The sequence below is a fragment of the Macaca thibetana genome, chromosome 15 (assembly GCF_024542745.1).
Source record: "Macaca thibetana thibetana isolate TM-01 chromosome 15, ASM2454274v1, whole genome shotgun sequence".
Taxonomy (NCBI): domain Eukaryota; kingdom Metazoa; phylum Chordata; class Mammalia; order Primates; family Cercopithecidae; genus Macaca; species Macaca thibetana.
In genome coordinates this window covers 43,823,620-43,842,575 of record NC_065592.1, presented here as the reverse complement: position 1 = coordinate 43,842,575, position 18,956 = coordinate 43,823,620, and the positions used below count along the sequence as shown (strand labels likewise).

At 38.0% G+C, this 18,956-nt stretch overlaps 1 protein-coding gene across 3 annotated transcripts in view; it reads left to right on the top strand.

Moving 5' to 3' along the window:
• ZCCHC7 (zinc finger CCHC-type containing 7) overlaps window positions 1-18,956 on the top strand; it is a 277,785-nt gene that overhangs the window by 208,823 nt on the left and 50,006 nt on the right. For all 3 annotated transcript variants that reach the window (XM_050762131.1, XM_050762132.1, XM_050762134.1), the window contains exons 3-5: window positions 13,615-13,658; window positions 15,565-15,690; window positions 16,903-17,073. In XM_050762131.1, coding sequence (XP_050618088.1) covers window positions 13,615-13,658; window positions 15,565-15,690; window positions 16,903-17,073 — 341 coding nt within the window. The remainder of the gene's footprint in view (window positions 1-13,614; window positions 13,659-15,564; window positions 15,691-16,902; window positions 17,074-18,956) is intronic.

Genomic DNA, 18,956 nt, shown 5'->3' with positions numbered 1-18,956 from the left:
CTAGAGTACAGTGGTGCCATCTCAGGTCACTGCAACCTCTGCCTCCCGGGTTCAAGCAATTCTCCTGTGTCAGCCTCCCAAATAGCTGGGATTACAGGCGCCTACCACCACATCCGGCTAATTTTTTGTATTTTTAGTAGAGACAGTGTTTCACCATGTTGGCCAGGCTGGTCTCGAACTCCTGACCTTGTGATCCGTCCACCTTAGCCTCCCAAAGTGCTGGGATTACAGGCATGAGCCACCACACCTGGCCTCTTTTACCTTAATATCCAATTCTTCAACAAATCTTATTAGCTTTACCTCCAGATTATATTCAGAATTCCTTTATTTCTCAGCACACCCAGTACTCCACCCTGGTCAGAGGTACTATCCTTTTTGGACTGAATTATTGCAGTAACATTCTGACTGATCTCCTTGCTTCTATACTTGACCCTCCCGTCTATTTTTCCTTCTCAATGTAGTGATTCTTTGAGTTATAAGTCAAATCATATTACTCTTATGACTTTTTGTTTCACTCAGAGTAGAAGTCAAAATCCTTATAATGGCCTACAAAGCCCTTCATAAACCAATACCTCTGTAATCTTATCTTCACATTCCCTTCATTTTCTGCACTCTAGCCATACTGGCTTCTCTCCCGTTCCTTAAACACATCAGGAATATTTTTGCCTTAAAAACGTAGCTTTGGCTCTGCCTACTGTCTAGAATGCTCTTACCACAGAAGTACATGACTGATTCTTCCATCTCCTTGCAGTTGTTTCTTAATTGTCAATGAAGGATATTCTGTCTACCCTATGTAAAATTGTAACCCATACCCAATTTCCATTACCCTGCTCTACTTTTTCTTTTTTCCAAAGCTCTTATGGCTCTCTAACATACATCATTTACATATTTAATATGTTTGGTTTTTAATTGTTTCACTTTCCCACTAGACCGTAAGTTCTATCAAGGAAAGCAATGTCTATTTTGTTCATTGATATATATATCCCAAGCATCTAGAATAGTGCTTGCAACATAGTAACTGAATAAGTATTTGTTGAATAATAAACGAATGGTAAATATTGGGAATAATTGTAATGTTTAACCCTGAATATACCATCAGGTTTACTGGACCAAATTTTAGTTTGAGGTTTTTATTTATTTATTTATTTATTTTTATTTTTATTTTTATTTTTTTTTGAGACGGAGTCTCGCTCTGTCCCCCAGGCTGGAGTGCAGTGGCCGGATCTCAGCTCGCTGCAAGCTCCGCCTCCCGGGTTTACACCATTCTCCTGCCTCAGCCTCCCGAATAGCTGGGACTACAGGCGCCTGCCACCTCGCCCGGCTAGTTTTTTTGTATTTTTTAGTATAGACGAGGTTTCACCGTGTTAGCCCGGATGGTCTGGATCTCCTGACCTCGTGATCCGCCCATCTCAGCCTCTCAAAGTGCTGGGATTACAGGCTTGAGCCACCGCGCCCGGCCGAGGTTTTTTTTTTTATTTTGACGTTTCTAACTATTTGTAAGAATTGAGGCCAGGTGCAGTGGCTCATGCCTGTAATCCCAGCACTTTCGGAGACCAAGGCAGGTGAATCACTTAAGCCCAGGAGTTCGAGAGCAGCCTGGGCAACATGGCAAATCCCCATCTGTACAAAAAATACAAAAGTTAGCTGAGTGTGGTGGCACATCACAGTAGTATCAGCTAATTGGACGGCTGAGATGGGAGGATCATTTGTACCCAGGAGGCGGACGGAGGTTGCACTGAGCTGAAATAGGGCCGTTGTACTCCAGCCAGGGCGACAGAGTAAGATTCTGTCTCCAAAAAAAAAAGAATTGATAGGACATACTTCTATTCTTTCTTAAAGGTCTTCCAAAGACTAGAGAAGAGTTTTATTTTTCTTCATACATTGGACCCTTTTATAAATCTAAGATACCTCATGGCCTCCTGCCATACCTTGGAAAACTATACTGTTTCATCATCCTAGGAATAATTTTGTCATTACTTATTCATTATTCCCAGCTGTGCTGAAGAAGACTAAATTTTTTTAAAAAATAGAAGGATGAAATTGCCTAGAAGGATAATGCAGGAGTGACATAAATCATCACTGTTACATCATCCTTCACTTTTATTGTGCTGCCTAAAGTATTGCATCATCTTTCAAGAATGTACAGTAGAAGTCTGGAGACACACTGTCTTTATAATCTTCTTTCACTTTCATTGAACAAGGCTGAGAATTCACAATTTTATATCTTCCACATAAAATGGCAAATAAGAAATTGACGAAACATGTTTTCACAGTTTTTAGATGAATCAGAAGATGAATGCAAAGAGACAGGTAGACCCTAATGATGTAATGAACTTCATCTTTTAAATAATTCTCAGACTACAGTTTTTCAGTGGATGTGGTAGATGTTTTTTCTAAAACTCAAGAACTGATAAGTGAATGATGTATTTCTGTGTAAAAAAAACAAAGTAGAGTATTCTCATATAGTTACTCATTCAACAGAACGTTCTTTATTACATAATATTATATGACAGGAATCTGAATCATCCTGCTTTGATAAGGACATGACTGACTGTTTTTTTATATTTTATGATATTTGTGCATCAGAATTTACTTGATCTGCTTTTTATCAAATGGGCAAATGCTGAAGGCAGGTATGTATGCAGGGGTGATTAGAAGGAAATAGATAAAGAAATGAAAAAATTTTTTTCAATTGATCATTCTGATTGGTGCTTATGAATCTAAAAGTGAAAATGTTTTAGTTTTTTTTTGTGTATGTGTGTGTTTTGAGACAGAATTTCGCTTTTTGAGATGGAGTTTCGCTCTTGTTGCCCAGGCTGGAATGCAATGGCGCAATCTTGGCTCACCACAACTTTCGCCTCCTGGGTTCAAGCTATTCTCCTGCCTCAGCCTCCCGAGTAGCTGGGATTACAGGCATGCGCTACTGTGCTCAGCTAATTTTCTATTTTTAGTAGAAACAGGGGTTTCTCCATGTTGGGCAGGCTGGTCTCAAACTCCCGACCTTAGGTATCTGCCTGCCTCTGCCTCCCAAAGTGCTGGGATTACAGGCGTGAGCCACCATGCTGGCCATGTTTTACAGTTATTAAGCAAAAAAGAAATGTATTTAAAATCTGATATGAGTATTTTTAAACAGATGTCGTCTAAGTTCATGCATGATAATTGATAAGTAGTTGCATTCCACATGTTGCATATTTCAGGTATATTTATCGAATAAAAATATGCTTTTGCTGTCTTTACATTCTTATTAAAATGTCTTATAAAATTCTTTTTCATTATCTCTTTATTCTTCTATAAATTGTGAAATGACTTAGTTTATTAAAAGGTCCCATTGGACCCAGATAGTGGATGGTGAAAACTATTTTTCCTAGTATAAAGGAGTGGAATATAATGAAAAGGCACTAGAGATGTGAAGATGACTAAACTTGGAGAGATGAAGTACTGGTGGCTGACAGGGTAGTAAGTAGACTTCTTAGGCCAAGTAAATGAAACAACTAGACTGCTGTTAAATTCAGAAAAATTAAAATGTTGTGTAAGAAGAAAAATAAGGTACTTCACTACATAGTCATTATATAAATTGAATATAAATTTAACCTGAGGATGGAGGAAGAAGAAATTCAGATAGGGTGTTATAAGAAAATTAAATCCTCTTTTGTTACGAATTTAGAAATTAGATATGTAGAAAAAACAGAATGAACATGATTTAGAAATATTCAAGTAAATACCAAAAGAAATAGCGAGAGGTGTAAGTGGTTGCCTCTTGGGAATGGGAGCTGGCATGAGGAGGAGAGAACTGGTATTGTTTCTTACATGGTATTTTAGTATTTTTAGAGTTTTTAAAATCCATGTGTATTACTTTCATAAGAATTAATAGTAAAATATGAAACTGGATTTAAAGAGAATCTCACTGGTATGTATCAAATGAAATTGAAGGCACAGGGAAAACAACAGTCTTAGATCTCAGGTGATGAACAACTGTAATGACTGGAAGGGAACCAAAGTACTGGCTTGGAAAGACATTTTAAAGGAATATAATGTGGAATTTTAAGACCTATTCTGATTGGATAATGGGAGCAAAGTGTTAGGTTAAGATGCAAACAAACCTCTGTTTTGAGGCAGCACTCATAGCAATAGGGGAGAATGTATTTATGCCCATTTCAAGTGGAGTCAGAATGGTAGGTTGTGCTTTGGATATGTTATGCTTGCAATGAATGTAATAGAAACATTTGTGATATATCCTGTAAACAGTTTTAAGTGTGAGCCTGAACATTTTTGATCTAAGGTCGGGAGAAAGATTTGAAGCAAATCTGACCTAAAAAAATTATAGGAAAAAAGCAAGTTGTTTTGGACTTGTTTTTCACCAAGGAGCAAGTAAGCAGAGAACCAGACACTGGAGAAGAAAAGGAGTCAGGAAGTAGACAAGGAATTGTTAAAAGAAATAATAGGATAACTGAAAGAATGTAGCTTCCAGATTGCTAGCTATCAGCAGATAGATAGAAACTTTTATACAGCCTTTAAATCTTCCCTAGAAACCTTTTTAAAAGTAGCTTCTTGATTAGATTTAAATGGGTTTTATTTGTGCTTGTCATTTTACAGATAAATATACATGTGGTATATTTTCTTTTTGCCTTTCAGGGAACGTTGGAGGTGGGGAACAGGCATCCATATTCGATATATTTAAAGGAAGAAAAAACAACTTCCATAATCTTGTTACATTGACTGTTTCTGTTGATAAATTTTCCCATTTCTGTTCTTAGTATGATTTGAGGGTCATTTTAATTTCTGAATAAATGTTTTGTAAGCCAGGTTGTTCATTGACTGCACTTTTGGGGCAGAGGTAATGGGAGATGAGGCCTTCTCTCTCTATAGACAAAGGCCTTAATATGACTAATAACTTAGCAAAAGCTCTGTATAACCTTCTGCTAAGCACCTGTATTTATTTCCTCTTTCTTCTTCCTCCTCTACCTCTAAAAAAAGAAATCCCCATTTCTTTTACACACATGTTAAAAATAAAAAATTGTTTCTGGTAAATTTAATATGATTTAAAATAAGGTGAACATTTTGATGCTTTACTTGCAAATTCTGCTATTAAAATGTGTTTTATTTAAACTGTTGCCACTTATACAGTGAAAAATTTTAATGACTAAAACAGTTTTGTGACCAATGTTATAATTGAAAAGTATAAATCTGAGAAAACCAAGACAGAAAAAGGGAGCAGTTTCAGAAGAATGCAAGTGAATAAAGTGGCTTAGCCCTCAGGGGATTTGAATGTGGCATTGTGTGTATTTCAAAAGTTTCCGTTGAAAACAGATGCTGCTGATGAAGTTGGGAATAGTAACTTCATCTGTGGCTGTTTCAGTTGCTTATTAGAAGTGAGAAAGATCCCAAGGGGTTATCTCGTGTAGTGGAGTTAGGCTCAGGAAAGGATATGACATAAATATCTGGCAGCTTTGTGTGATCTTTAATCCATAAACACTGGTTAGGTACAAGCATGATTATCTATAAACGTGCAATTATCTTATTTCATGTGGATTCTATTTCTACCATAGTGTTATTTCAATAATGGCAGGGTTATTTTTTAAAGTCCATTTTAATTCTTAAGAACTGGTTATTACAGAAATTGTAAGTTTTTTCCCTAAACAAAGAGAACTGTCTTACTGAATTTTTATTATATAATGACAGTTCATTAAATTATTTACTGGCTTATGTGCCCCAATTCAGAACAGTACTTATTCATACAGTTGTCCATATGAATGTTTCCTTTTTTGCTTTTTCTTTTCAATTTTATTTTCTGATGTTATTCACAGTATGCAAGATATTACGCTGATAACTGGATAGATAAAATAGATGTGGTCTCAGTCCATAGAGCACTTTAATACAGAGAGGGAAATAAAATATTTATTGACATAGCCCTTAATATAGAGTTTAAAAGTGCCCAGGATCCTTGAAAATACAGATGAGATGCTTTCAGACTATGACTGAAGGAGAATATACTTCTACTACTAGAGGGAATCCAAGCAGATAGAAATGTTATTAATTCATTCAGTAAATATGAATACCTATGGTAACTAAGCAATCATGCTTTGATGTTTGGAAGATACAAAGATAGAAATTACACAGTTAAAGTCCAGATGTTACAAAATTGTGAGTGATCATCACTGCTTTTGAAGGGGTACCAGATAAGACTTCAGTGGAGGTGAGTAGGGACTTGAAGGCCATATCCCAATTCCAAGGGATGAATTGGGGGTGAATTCAAGTGTTTCAGAGAATAAATGTATAGGCATAGCTGCAGAAAACAACAGGAAACTGGGGAAATTATTAGGTTTAGCTGGAACATTGGGACCAGGAAAATGAAGCAAGAGAAACAGGTAAGGGCCAAATCATGAAAGGCACATTGTATAATATACAAAGGAATTTTATGTGTATCCTGTAGGCAGCAAGGGACCATTCAGGGCAGAATGTATTCACATTTCTGTTTTAGAAATTACTTCAGTAGCAGTGGAATGAAAAGCAGGGTGTGATAATAGAGATAGTCAGAAGATATTTTAATAATCTGGGTAAGATATTAAGTGACCCTGGGCTAAAATCTTGGCATTGAGGCTATTTTGGATACCCTATTGATAGTATTTGATATGAAAAGTGAAAGAGAACCTGAGTTGAGCTTTCTGGTTTGGGAAACAGACTATGGTGCAAGTCATTGAGATAGAAGACATACAAGGAAGGAAAGTAGGGGTTTTGTTTGTATATTTTTAAGGAAGAGAAAATAATTCCATTTTAGTGATTATGAGTTTGTTGAAATACCTGTGAGACATCCAAGAAAAGACGTGACTAGAGAAGCAAATTTGGTAGTTCTCACTATGGGCATATATGACATAAACTGGGAGAAAAATTATAGAAGAAAATGGGTAAAGAATGGAGTATACCAAGTAACTAGTGAAGAGGAAACCACAAAGGGGACGAGAGATAGGAACGCATTTTGTTCTATCAGCCAAGAGAATTGTAAGTGCCTCCTAGAGGTCAAGTAAGAAGACTGCTGAATATTTTCTATTTATTTTAGGTTGGTGCAAAAGTAGTTGTGGTTTTTGCCATTACTTTCAAAGGCAAAAACCACAATTACTTTTGCACCAACCTAAATACATTGATTTTGAGGAGCTGAGCCTTAAAAGATATTCAGAGTTCACAATCATGAAAATTGTACTGGGTTGGGTGGAAAATTGGGCGAAAAGGGAGACAGTGTTGGAGATCAAGGGAATGCCATGAGCAAAAGTACAGAACTGGAAAAGCACATTACAGACATGACCTTTTGTTTTAAAATATTACAAATGTAAAAAAGATGTATGAAAAGGAAGTGTGGACAATAATTTTTATGCTATTACTTTTATGATATAACTGCCCAAATTACTTAACCTCAAGTTAACTGGTGGGAGTTATTTACAACCTTTTCTACTTTTCCTTTTTTCTTTGTTTTTCTTAACATTTCACTATGTTTTAGAGCATTGAAAGAATGCCATCTCAGATCAGGGAGAGTTTTGGTTTTATGATGCAAGTACAGGAATAGATATTTAGAAAATCCAAAGTATTGGTTCCTTAAGGATTACAGGTATATACCAGCTATTGTTTCTTTTTTTCCCAATCTCTAACCATGAGCTCACAGTCTATAATGTATAGACACACAGATTATTTGGGGATAGAACAGTTGCTAACAGACCTACACACTTAGTTTTATTTATTTCTTTATTTATTGCGAAGGTTGTCATGCTCTGTCATCCAGGCTGCTGGCATGCGGTGGTGGCAGTGGCACCATGTTGGCTTACTGCAGCCTCAACCTCCAGGGCTCAAGCCATCCTCCCACCTCAGCTTCCAGATTAGCTGGGACTATACGCATGCACCACCATACCTGGCTAGTTTTTGTGGGTTTTTGTTGTTGTTATTTTTGGAGAGATGAGGTCTCACTATGTTACCTGAGCTGGGCTCAAACAATCCTCCCACTTTGGCCTCCCAAAGTATTGGAATTGCAGGCGTCAGCCACTGCATCTGGCCCACACTTATTTTAGAAGCTATCTTACATATGGGAGATGGTTTTAGTGATGTAGTCATCATAAGTTAATTTCTCATAGGCAGAATTCAGTATTGCTTTTTAAATAGCTCATTTTCCCAAAGAGTATATGCTTCTTGTCCTTTTTAAAAGCTTGATGTTAATTAAATTAGCCTTCTATTGTTAAAAATTCAATTATCATGGTTATTTAACACAGTAATGCTTTTTAGGTAGCATTAGATAGCACATACTATTCTACTATGTGGTAAATTCTTTGAGGGCAAGCACCATGTCTAAGACATCTTTCTGTCTCCAAAAATGTCTTTCACATGAGAGAGATTCAGTAAATATTTATTGAAAATTAACTTGACACTATTAAATGGAAACTTTTCACTCTTTAAGGTACATTCTTAAATCACCATTAGTGGCAAATTCACCACTGATTTGTGGAATATTGTTGTTCATTGTATGCTGAATCATACCTACCTTTTGGTGAAATATAATAATGAGTTTTACAATTTTAGATGTAACAAATTAGGGTATCTGGAAAATGTAAGGCCTCTATGGCTTCCTTATAGGAAGGAGCTATATGGAAATTAGGCTGAGGAAATGATTCTTAGTCTCTGGCACCTGCGTTGTAGATAACCAACTAGATATGCTGAACTGAGCCCTCTGTCTCAATAATCTTCGGTGATCTTTGGAAATACATTTTACTAGCTACTACCTTCTGTCAGATTGTCCCTAAAGGTTATGATAACCAGCTCTGTAATTATCTGTAGCTACTCTCTTAGTAAAGGAATGGTGATCTTCAGCTCTTCTAACACAGCCAAATATAAGCAGACTAAGTATAACTAAAGCATGGGGTGAACTAGCTTCTATCTTTCAGAAATCTAGCCCATATTCTTCCCCAGAACATTTGAAATGTGAATGCAATCATATCAGTAAATAGCTAAATTACCACTGCATCTCCCACAAAATACAAATTGCCCTTTTTTGCCCTATGTTGGAAAGCACACACATAAAAAAGTGCACATTAGTATAAGCATAATGGACAGGGTTGCTCTGAAGACTAAATGTATATTTAAAGCAATTTATAGACTCTGGATCACCATGTACATATAAAGATGTTTCTCATAATTAACATGCAGTAATTGTATGTATGTGTAATAAAGATAGCAGAATAGTTCCACAGATGGGGGGAAAGTGTAAAAAAATAAGACTGTAGGTTATGGGTCCACCCCTATGACCTAGTCACCTCTGACCAGGCCCAACCTCCAACTTTGGGGATTACAATTTAATATGAGATTCGGCCAGGACATATATTCAAACTATATCAATATCATCACCAGATGAATAGCTAAACAAATTGTTATATCCATACAATGGAATACTGCTTGGTAATAAAAAAAATGAACAAATTGCTGATACCCAATAACAGGGATGAATCTCAGAAATATTCAGGAGGAAATAAGACAGACACAAAATAGTACATAATGTATAATTTCATTTATGTGAGGTCCTGGAATGGGCAAAACGAATCTATCCTGAGAGAAGGCAAATCAGTGGTTGCCTTAGGTGGGGGACTGTCTGCACATGTGCACAAAGTAGCATTTTGGGATGATGGAAATGTTCTACATTTGATTTTCATAGTGACTACCCAGGTGTATACATTTGTCAAATTGAATCCTACTGTATTTTTACATAGGTACATTTTATTACGTGTAAATTGCACCTCATTAGTTTCCTTTACCAGCCCTGCCTTCTGTAACTTTTTTCCTTTTCTCCCTAAAATTGAGGTATTATCCATTCTTCTAAATTTACCATAGCATTTGTTTGGCCTTCTCTTACTCCTCCTTTCTCCTTTCATTTGTCACCTTGTACTCTACTAAGGCTATAAGCTCTTTTCATCATTCTTTACCCTCTGGCACCTTGCTCATTGTAGATGTTCCAACAGATGTTTGTTAAACAGAGTTGATTTCATATGAAGAAAGAATTATCAGCTACTGCTTTGATCACAGCTCTGAAATTTGAATAGAATCACAATCCTAGTTATCAACAAGAACAACCCTATAAAGCAGCTATAAGTTGTGGACAGGCATTCTTAGGACAGTCTTAATTTTACACTTTAGGGCAGTCCCATTTAACATTCTATGGCGTTGGGTGGTGGACACATGGAAGATGAGTGTTCTGGGCCCGATGGAAAGTCCTCTTTAAGGCGAATTACCTTGTGCTAGTTGCAAAGGTCTGGAAGATTTAATTTAGGTAAATTACACTACGTGACAATGTATGTGATTCCAGTAATGAGAGAAAATTAGAATCAGAAATTTAGTACTAGAAGGTGCCACCATGGATGCCATTTATTCTAACCCGTTGTCATACAGACCCAGAGATCTTAAGTATCCTGCCCAACACCACACAGCAAATTAGCGGCAGAGTTAACTCTAGAAGCCAGTTTTCTATCAAGTACCATACCCAGAATTTAACAAGTTGAAGAATTTGCTGTTTGTGGAAGTTCTGAGGAGTTGCCGTGGACAAAGCTTTCCGTGGGGTGAGATTTTGAGTTTAGACACAAACAGAATAGGTAAAGATCAAGGGCAGGAAGCTGCTGTCATTACTGGGTTCAAATCAAAACTGGAACCTTGGAGCCATGGCAGGGACAAGAATTGCCTTATGTGTTCCTGGTGATGTCTTTGCTTCATATACCACTTGAGAAATACTACTTTTATCTATTGTTGAAACTTAATTTGTATACTTGTTGATGAATTTTCCATAGTAAGAATATGAATATGATATAACTTTTTGAGGAGTTGTTAGTACAGTTAACCCTTGAACAACATGGGTTTGAACTGCATAGGTCTGTCTATAAGCAACTTTTTCTCAACCAAAAATGGATTGAAAATACAGTTTTCATAGGCTGTGAAACCCACATATACAGAGGGTCAACTTTTTATATGTGCAGGTTCCACAGGGCTGATGGGAACTTGAGTGTGCAAGGATTTGGTTCTACCAGGGTAGTCTTGGAACCAATCCCTCATATATTCTGAGGGACAACGGTATATAAGAATATTATTGACAATAGCAAAGACTTGGAATCAACCCAAATGTCCATCAGTGACAGACTGGATTAAGAAAATGTGGCACATATACACCATGGAATACTATGCAGCCATAAAAAACGAGGAGTTTGTGTCCTTTGTAGGGACATGGATGCAGCTGGAAACCATCATTCTCAGCAAACTATCGCAAGAACAGAAAACCAAACACTGCATGTTCTCACTCATAGGTGGGAACTGAACAATGAGATCACTTGGACTCGGGAAGGGGAACATCACACACCGGGGCCTATCACGGGGAGGGGGGAGGGGGGAGGGATTGCACTGGGAGTTGTACCTGATGTAAATGACGAGTCGATGGGTGCTGACGAGTTGATGGGTGCAGCACGCCAACATGGCACAAGTATACATATGTAACAAACCTGCACGTTATGCACATGTACCCTAGAACTTAAAGTATAATAATAAAAAAAAAAAAAGAATGTTATTGAATTCCACAGAAATGTTAAAGCAATCTGAATGGAGTCAATCTTCCTCTCTCAAACCTTCCTTTTTCACTGTTTTCTGTTTACATGTAAATTTGGAGAGTGGTAACAGTTGCCATTTTGCATTTCATTGGTCTTATATTTCATTTTTTAAGAACAATTTTAAGTCAGTCTTATAGTTAACATAATTTCAAGTGGTCATTTTGAATTTTAATGATGAAAGACATTGAGATACAAAAAGCAGCTCTGAAAATTATAGCAAAGCATACTCCATACATGGATCTTTTGAATGAAAGAATAATAGCGTGGATGGTTGATGAAGGAATAGAAGCTGCTGCTATTTAATGTATTCTCCATTCTCAGTTCATGGATACAGCCTCCAAATTTTACAAACAAAATAATCATCAGCACAGCATCTCTGCATACCTATGGATTGGTCTTTTACCAAAGCAGCCTCATGGTTTTCTTAGAAAAGTTTTTTATTTAAAAATATGTCTGTAGACACTTACTCCTGGTAGGCCTGGGAAAATGTAGATTACTTTATGTCTCTTTAAAAGCCTTTCAAAGAAACAAGTCAAGCTTGATTTGTGTTTTTCAGATAGAGGAAAGTAGTAAGGTAGGAGGACAGAGGAAATCTTAGCTTTAAAGGGAGAAAAAGATCTTTCAGTCCTTTTGTCAACACTTTAGCTTCTGCATTAGTCATAGGTCCCTTCCCCCTTGGCCATGGGTGGACCAAAGGAATAGCAGCCATTTGCACGTTTGTGAAAGGACAGTGGAAAGAAAAGAAAACAGCTGACACAAAAAAATGTGGGGGATTATTTCCCCCACAAGGTCAGTGGTTTCTGGATATTTGGCCTCCTTTTTTTTTTTTCCTTTATTTTGCTGTTTTTGATGTTATAAAATACAGTGCTAAGAACCTAACCCTATTAGTGAGATATTATTCAGAGTCTAATTTTTTTATTGTTATAATGAAAGTCACGTAGAATGCAAAGCTAGTGGACACAGTTAATACTCATATTTGATCGAAAAACTTTTCCTCTACTAAACTGAGTTCAAATTGGGGGCCTGCAAGTTAACTGATACTGGACAGGTTAACTGGAGAAAAGACAAAGTTTATTCACACTTTCTGGAGCACTCAATATCACTAACTCTAAAGAAGAGTTTAGAGGGTTATAGAAGTAAGGGGTTATGCCTCTTCCTGTGGCATACCACAGATGCCAGCACTTTGGGAGGCTGAAGGGGTTGGATCGCTTGAGCTCAGGAGTTCGAGACCAGCCTGGGTGACATGGTAAAACCCTGTCTCTACCGAAAAAATTACAAAAAATTAGCCTTGCATGGTGGCACATTCCTATAGTCCCAGCTACTCAGGAGGCTGAGGCGGCAGGATTGCTTAAGCCTGGGAGGCGGAGGTTGCAGTGAACCGAGATGGTACCACTGTACTCCAGTCTTGGTGACAGAGCAAGACCCTGTCTCCAAAAAAAAAAAAAAAAAAAAAGTAAGGGGCTATATACCAACTTAACAAAAGGGGGTAGTTTAGGGAGTCAAAGGACAGAAGGATCTCATTTACACAATTTTTTTGTTATGTCTCAGTGCCCAGTGTCAGTCATCTCCCTCCTGTGGGTCCTCCTGGAGGTATGGGAGAGTTGTAGCAACTCTCTGCTTTAGTCAGATAAAATAAGTTAAGATTTCATTCTGTATCTGCTGTTGGATTTGTGGGCCCTTCACTGATTTTTTTTTTTTTTTAGTATTTGTATATAGTCTGATGCTTTTCAATGTATTTTCACATACCTTATTTTATTCTCACGGGACTTTTTAGGCAGATAGGGCAAATACTGTTCTCCCATCTCACAGGTCAGAAAACTAAGACTCAGAGAGGTTAAGTATTTCTCCAGGGCCACATAACTAATAACAAAGCCAAAATAAGAATTTCAGGTATTCAACATTTCTCACTATACCTTGAATACTCATAAATTGTGTAATCTGTTGTCAATCTATAAGTCCTTTAAAGGTGCCATGGTTGAGTAATATTTTATTTGTTTTGTAGGAGAAGATGGTATAAACTGGTTCATCAGTGACAAAGACATTGAGGTAAAATCAAATTATTTTTAAAATTCAGAATAATAATTTCCTTTGCCTCATAGTTTATTATGATAACTTTTGGAACATTAATAAATTTAAGTGGCTTATAAGAACACATTTGATTTTAGCATATGAGTGATTTAACTATTTAGAAACTTGGTTCAGCCTTGAGTTTTGTCAGTGAGTTAATAGCTGTAATCATCCAGTCCCCTTTCCCTTTCTGTTTCTTCTCTCCTGTGGTGAGTCCTCTCAGCCCATATGGCCTGGTACCACTAAAAAGATCAACACCGGAAATAACTGCTTCTTCAGTGTAAGGAAATGGTTAGTCTATTTTTAGGATGTGGCAGGTGTTTTTCTTTGTCAATTATTAGCCTTAATTGTGGCAGATGCTACAAAAAGAGAATAATTTTATAACTTGGTTTTGGGAGATAGCTAGATTGTATTGTGGTCCACTTGGCCAGTTCAGCAAAATAACAAATAAAAGATGAAAACTGTTTTAAAGGTGGAATTCTACCAAACAAGCTAAAGCATGGTTGGGATTTACAATTCCTCTTTAGATACTCCATATGAGATGCATTGTTGGTATTCTCTTACAAGATCCTAGATTTAGATTAGAGTATGGGACAGTTAGAATTGGGTCACTCTGTAGGCAGAATGGATCTTAAAAGGACTCCAGTGGAAAGAAATTATCTCATTCCTTTATAGAAATTATCACCCAGTCTTGTAGGCAGTAACCCTGTGCTGTTCAAAAGAAGGGATATATTTGGTAGCTGTACTAACTTCACAAAAAACAAAGCCATAAAAACACTAACTCAAAATTTAAGCAGGCCTCTCATTCAGAAAAACATGGTGTACATTCAGTTATAGAAATCAGCAGTGGCTGGCCGGGCATGGTGGCTTACACCTGTAATCCCAACACTTTGGGAGGCTGAGGTGGGTGGATCACCTGAGGTCAGGAGTTCAAAACCAGACTGGGCAACATGGTGAAACTCCATCTCTACTGAAAATACAAAACTTAGCCAGGTGTGGTGGTGGGTGCCTGTAGTCCCAGCTACTCGGGAGGCTGAGGCAGGAGAATCGCTTGAACCCGGGGAGTCGGAGGTTGCAGTGAGTCAAGATTACGCCACTTCAGTCCAGCCTGGTCAAAAGAATGAAACTGTCTCAAAAAAAAAAAAAGAAAAGAAGTCAGCAGTGGCTTTGACTGAATGCTGCTGCAATGTCTAAGTGATGCGTGTCAGTACCCCTGCTAGATCTGAAACGTAAGTAGAGAAAGGTTAAAAAAAAAAAAAAAAAATCACATGGAGAAGTATAAAAGACTCAGCAGGCGGGAGGGGCAGACAAAAAGCAGTAGAGTTACCTTTATGGCACCTCCTTTTATGTTTTTCTACCTCTTTTTTTTTTTTTTGGAGATGGAATTTCGCTCTTGTTGCCCAGGCTGGAGTGCAATGGCACAATCTCGGCTCACCACATCCTCCGCCTCCCAGGCACAAGTGATTCTCCTGCCTCAACCTCCCAAGTAGCTGGGATTACAGGCCTGTGCCACCACGCCCGGCTAGTTTTGTATTTTTAGTAGAGATGGGGTTTCTCTATATTGGTCAGGCTGGTCTCAAACTCCCGACCTCAGGTGATCCGCCCGCCTTGGCCTCCCACTTGCTGGGATTACAGGCATGAGCCACCACGCCCGACCTCTGCCTCTTTTTAAGAGAACAAGAGAGATCATGACGTTCCCTTGTGGCTAGGTTCTAAGTTGAACAGATGTAACTAATAATTCTCTTTCTTTATCAAGGTAATGGAACTGACTTGAAGCTTGATGTATCTTTATTCATTTATAGTTGTCTTTAACAAGAGTAGTAGATGGCTTTTATTTAGCAGTGAAACAATTTTTTTAATTCTTGATTTTTTTTTTTCCGCTTAGGCCCAGATAGCTAATAACCGAACACCTGGAAGATGGACCCAGCGATACTATTCAGCCAACAAAAACATTATCTGTAGAAATTGTGACAAACGTGGCCATTTATCAAAGAACTGCCCCTTACCACGAGTACGTGAAATATGCCTTGCTTCTTTCCACATATGTAAACTCAAAATCTCAAGGGTGAGGCCGGGCGCGGTGGCTCACGCCTGTAATCCCAGCACTTTGGGAGGCCAAAGCGGGTGGATCATGAGTTCAGGAGATTGAGACCATCCTGGCTAACATGGTGAAACCCCGTCTCTACTAAAAATATACAAAAAATTAGCCGGGCGTGATGGCGGGCGCCTGTAGTCCCAGCTACTTGGGAGACTGAGGCAGGATAATGGCGTGAACCCGGGAGATGGACCTTGCGGTGAGCAGAGATTGCACCACTGCACTCCAGCCTGGGTGACAAAGCAAGACACTGTCTCAAAAAAAAAAATCTCAAGGGTGAAACCCTATAACCTTAGAATTCAAATCATTTTATAGTATGTGTGTTAAATTTCATGTCGCTTACAGCCTAGTGTAGGAGAAATGATAATAAATTTGGAGTCAGAAAAATGTGGAATCAATTTTAACTTCTCATTACTAGTTGGGCAAATCATTTAACCCTCTATGCTTCTCGTTTTCTTGTCTATAAAATGAAAAGATTGAATCAGATGATTCCTGAGACCCCTTTCACTTACAAACCCTCTACTTCATAAGACAGCTTATTTCACTGTGAGATAATTTTTATTGTTAGGAAATTATAATTTGGGGCATTTTTAAATGTTTATTAATGTAAGTTATGTTAGGGTACATCAACCTTTGGAACAACACAGAACTGAAGATCTTAGACGTTTCCTGACCAGATAATTAGCTCTTAACAAACATTTCTTCCATTCCTCCTACCTCTTCCAAATGACTGTTTTTCAGATAGTTCAGACAGCTCTCATGTTCCTTTTTTGTTTTGGCCTCTCCAGGCAAAACAGCTTCTGTATCTGTTTCTCCTATGACTTAGCTTCTAGATATGCTCCTCATTCTACTTTCCCTCTTACATACCTTTCATTTTGTCAATATTCCTATAAGAAGAGGCATAAGGAATAAATGCCAGCTGCTAGTATGTACAGACTAAGCCTTTTTGGCAAACAGTATACATACAGTGTTTTGGACATTTTGTTTGATTTAACAGTTGTGCTCAAGATTCTACCTCTATTAGGTCTCAAATTAGAAATAATTTTTTATGGGATTATATTGAAAAAGAAATACTAATCTTCTACCTTTTGAGACTGAAGAGATTTTAATGATTTTTTTGCCACATAGAAAGTTCGTCGCTGCTTCCTATGCTCCAGGAGCGGACACCTCCTATATTCCTGTCCAGCCCCGCTTTGTGAATACTGTCCTGTGCCTAAGATGTTGGACCACTCATGTCTTTTCAGACATTCCTGGGATAAACAATGTGACCGATGTCATATGCTCGGCCACTATACAGATGTGAGTATCCTGCATGTAACTAATTTGTCAGGCTTTGGAGGGAGTGTGCAAGTTTGTAATTAATGTGCAAGTTTATAACTATCAGTCAGCATACCTAAAAGAATGTTTACTCTGTGCTATATAGATTGATAGTCATGTCCCTTTTGTCACTGAATATGTATATAAAGCAGTGCTCTAAATATCAGTGTAAGGAGCCTACTGAATCAGGAGAGAGTATTAAGAGGTAGCATTAACAAATATTTTAAGCCCATTCTAGCCCTTTTTCTTTATGTGCTTGCTAAATAAAGGCTGAATTTAAAGAGGTAATAAATAACATGTAAAATGTGTGTATTTATTCATATTTATTTATTAAGATGTAATCTCACTCTGTCACCCAGGCTGGAGTGCAGTGGTACAATCTCGGCTCATTGCAACCTCTGCCTCCCAGGTTCCAGCGATCCTCCTACCTCAGCCTCCCAAGTAGCTGGGACTACAGGCGCATGCCAACACTCCTGGCTAATTTTTGTATTTTTAGTAGAGACAGGGTTTTCACCATGTTGGCCAGGCTGGTCTTGAACTCTCGACCTCAGGTGATCCACCCACCTCAGCCTCCCAAAGTGCTGGGATCACAGGCGTGAGAATATATGCACAATTAGCAGTTATATAGAAATGTTTATAGGAAGCCTATTCTGATCTTTTTTTATTTTTATTTTACTTATTTATTTATTTGTTGTTTTGTGATGGAGTCTCGCTCTTTTGCCCAGGCTGTGGAGTGCAGTGGCGCGATCTCGGCTCACCACAACCTCCAACTCCTAGGTTCAAGCGATTCTTCTGCCTCAGCCTCCCGAGTAGCTGGGATTACAGGCACGGGCCACCATGCCTGGCTATTCTTGTATTTTTAGTAGAGACGGGGTTTCACCATGTTGGCCAGGATGGTCTCGATCTCCTGACCTCGTGATAGATCCACCTCAGCCTCCTAAAGTGCTGGGATTACAGGCGTGAGCCACTGCGCCCAGCTTTTTTTTTTTTTTTCCCAGACAGAGTCTCACTCTGTTGGCTGGAGTGCAGTGGCATGATCTTGGCTCACTGCAACCTCTGCCTCCCAGGTTCAAGCGATTCTCCTGCTTCAGCCTCCCAAGTAGCTGGGATTACAGGCACCCGCCACCATGCCCGGCTAATTTTTGTATTTTTAGTAGACAGCAGGGTTTCACATGGTCAGGCTGGTCTCAAACTCCTGACCTCAGGTGATCCACCCACCTCAGCATCCCAAAGTGTTGAGATTACAGGCGTGAGCCATTGCACCTGGCCTGATTCTTCTTATTAATGATTTTGCTGCTCTAATAGTCTAAGGAAAGAAGGACAAGGCAGCCATTACTTTAAATTGCAGCATATTAAAAATGCTATTTTGGACACCATTTGCATTGTATTGTTGTAAATGTATATGAAGTTTAGTCACAATTTCAAAGACCAGAGGGCTATTGAAATAAGTAAATCAGCTTTGATGTGGAATATGTAGCTTTCTACATTCGGTTTACCCTAACTCCTAATGAGTGTCTCATTAAGAGTATTTCATTTTAGGTCTTAATTGCGTTTCTTACTACATAGTAACATATGTTTATTTTATATTAACAACTAATCAATACAAAGTCATTTTTCATCCTCATACCTAAGTGGCAATTCTAATTCATTTAAGGCGTATTTATGAAAGGAGTATATCTCATTCTCTTTTTTAAAGCATTACTTATCTATTTTTTAAAATAATAAAAGTACTTTAATATGTACTTCCCCAAAGTCATGATATGAAAGCAGAAACATTTTTCTAATTTTATTTATATTGAAATATACCTGTAGTCTTTTTTTTACAGCCCTTTTTAATGCATGTCTGAAATACACCTATAATCTTT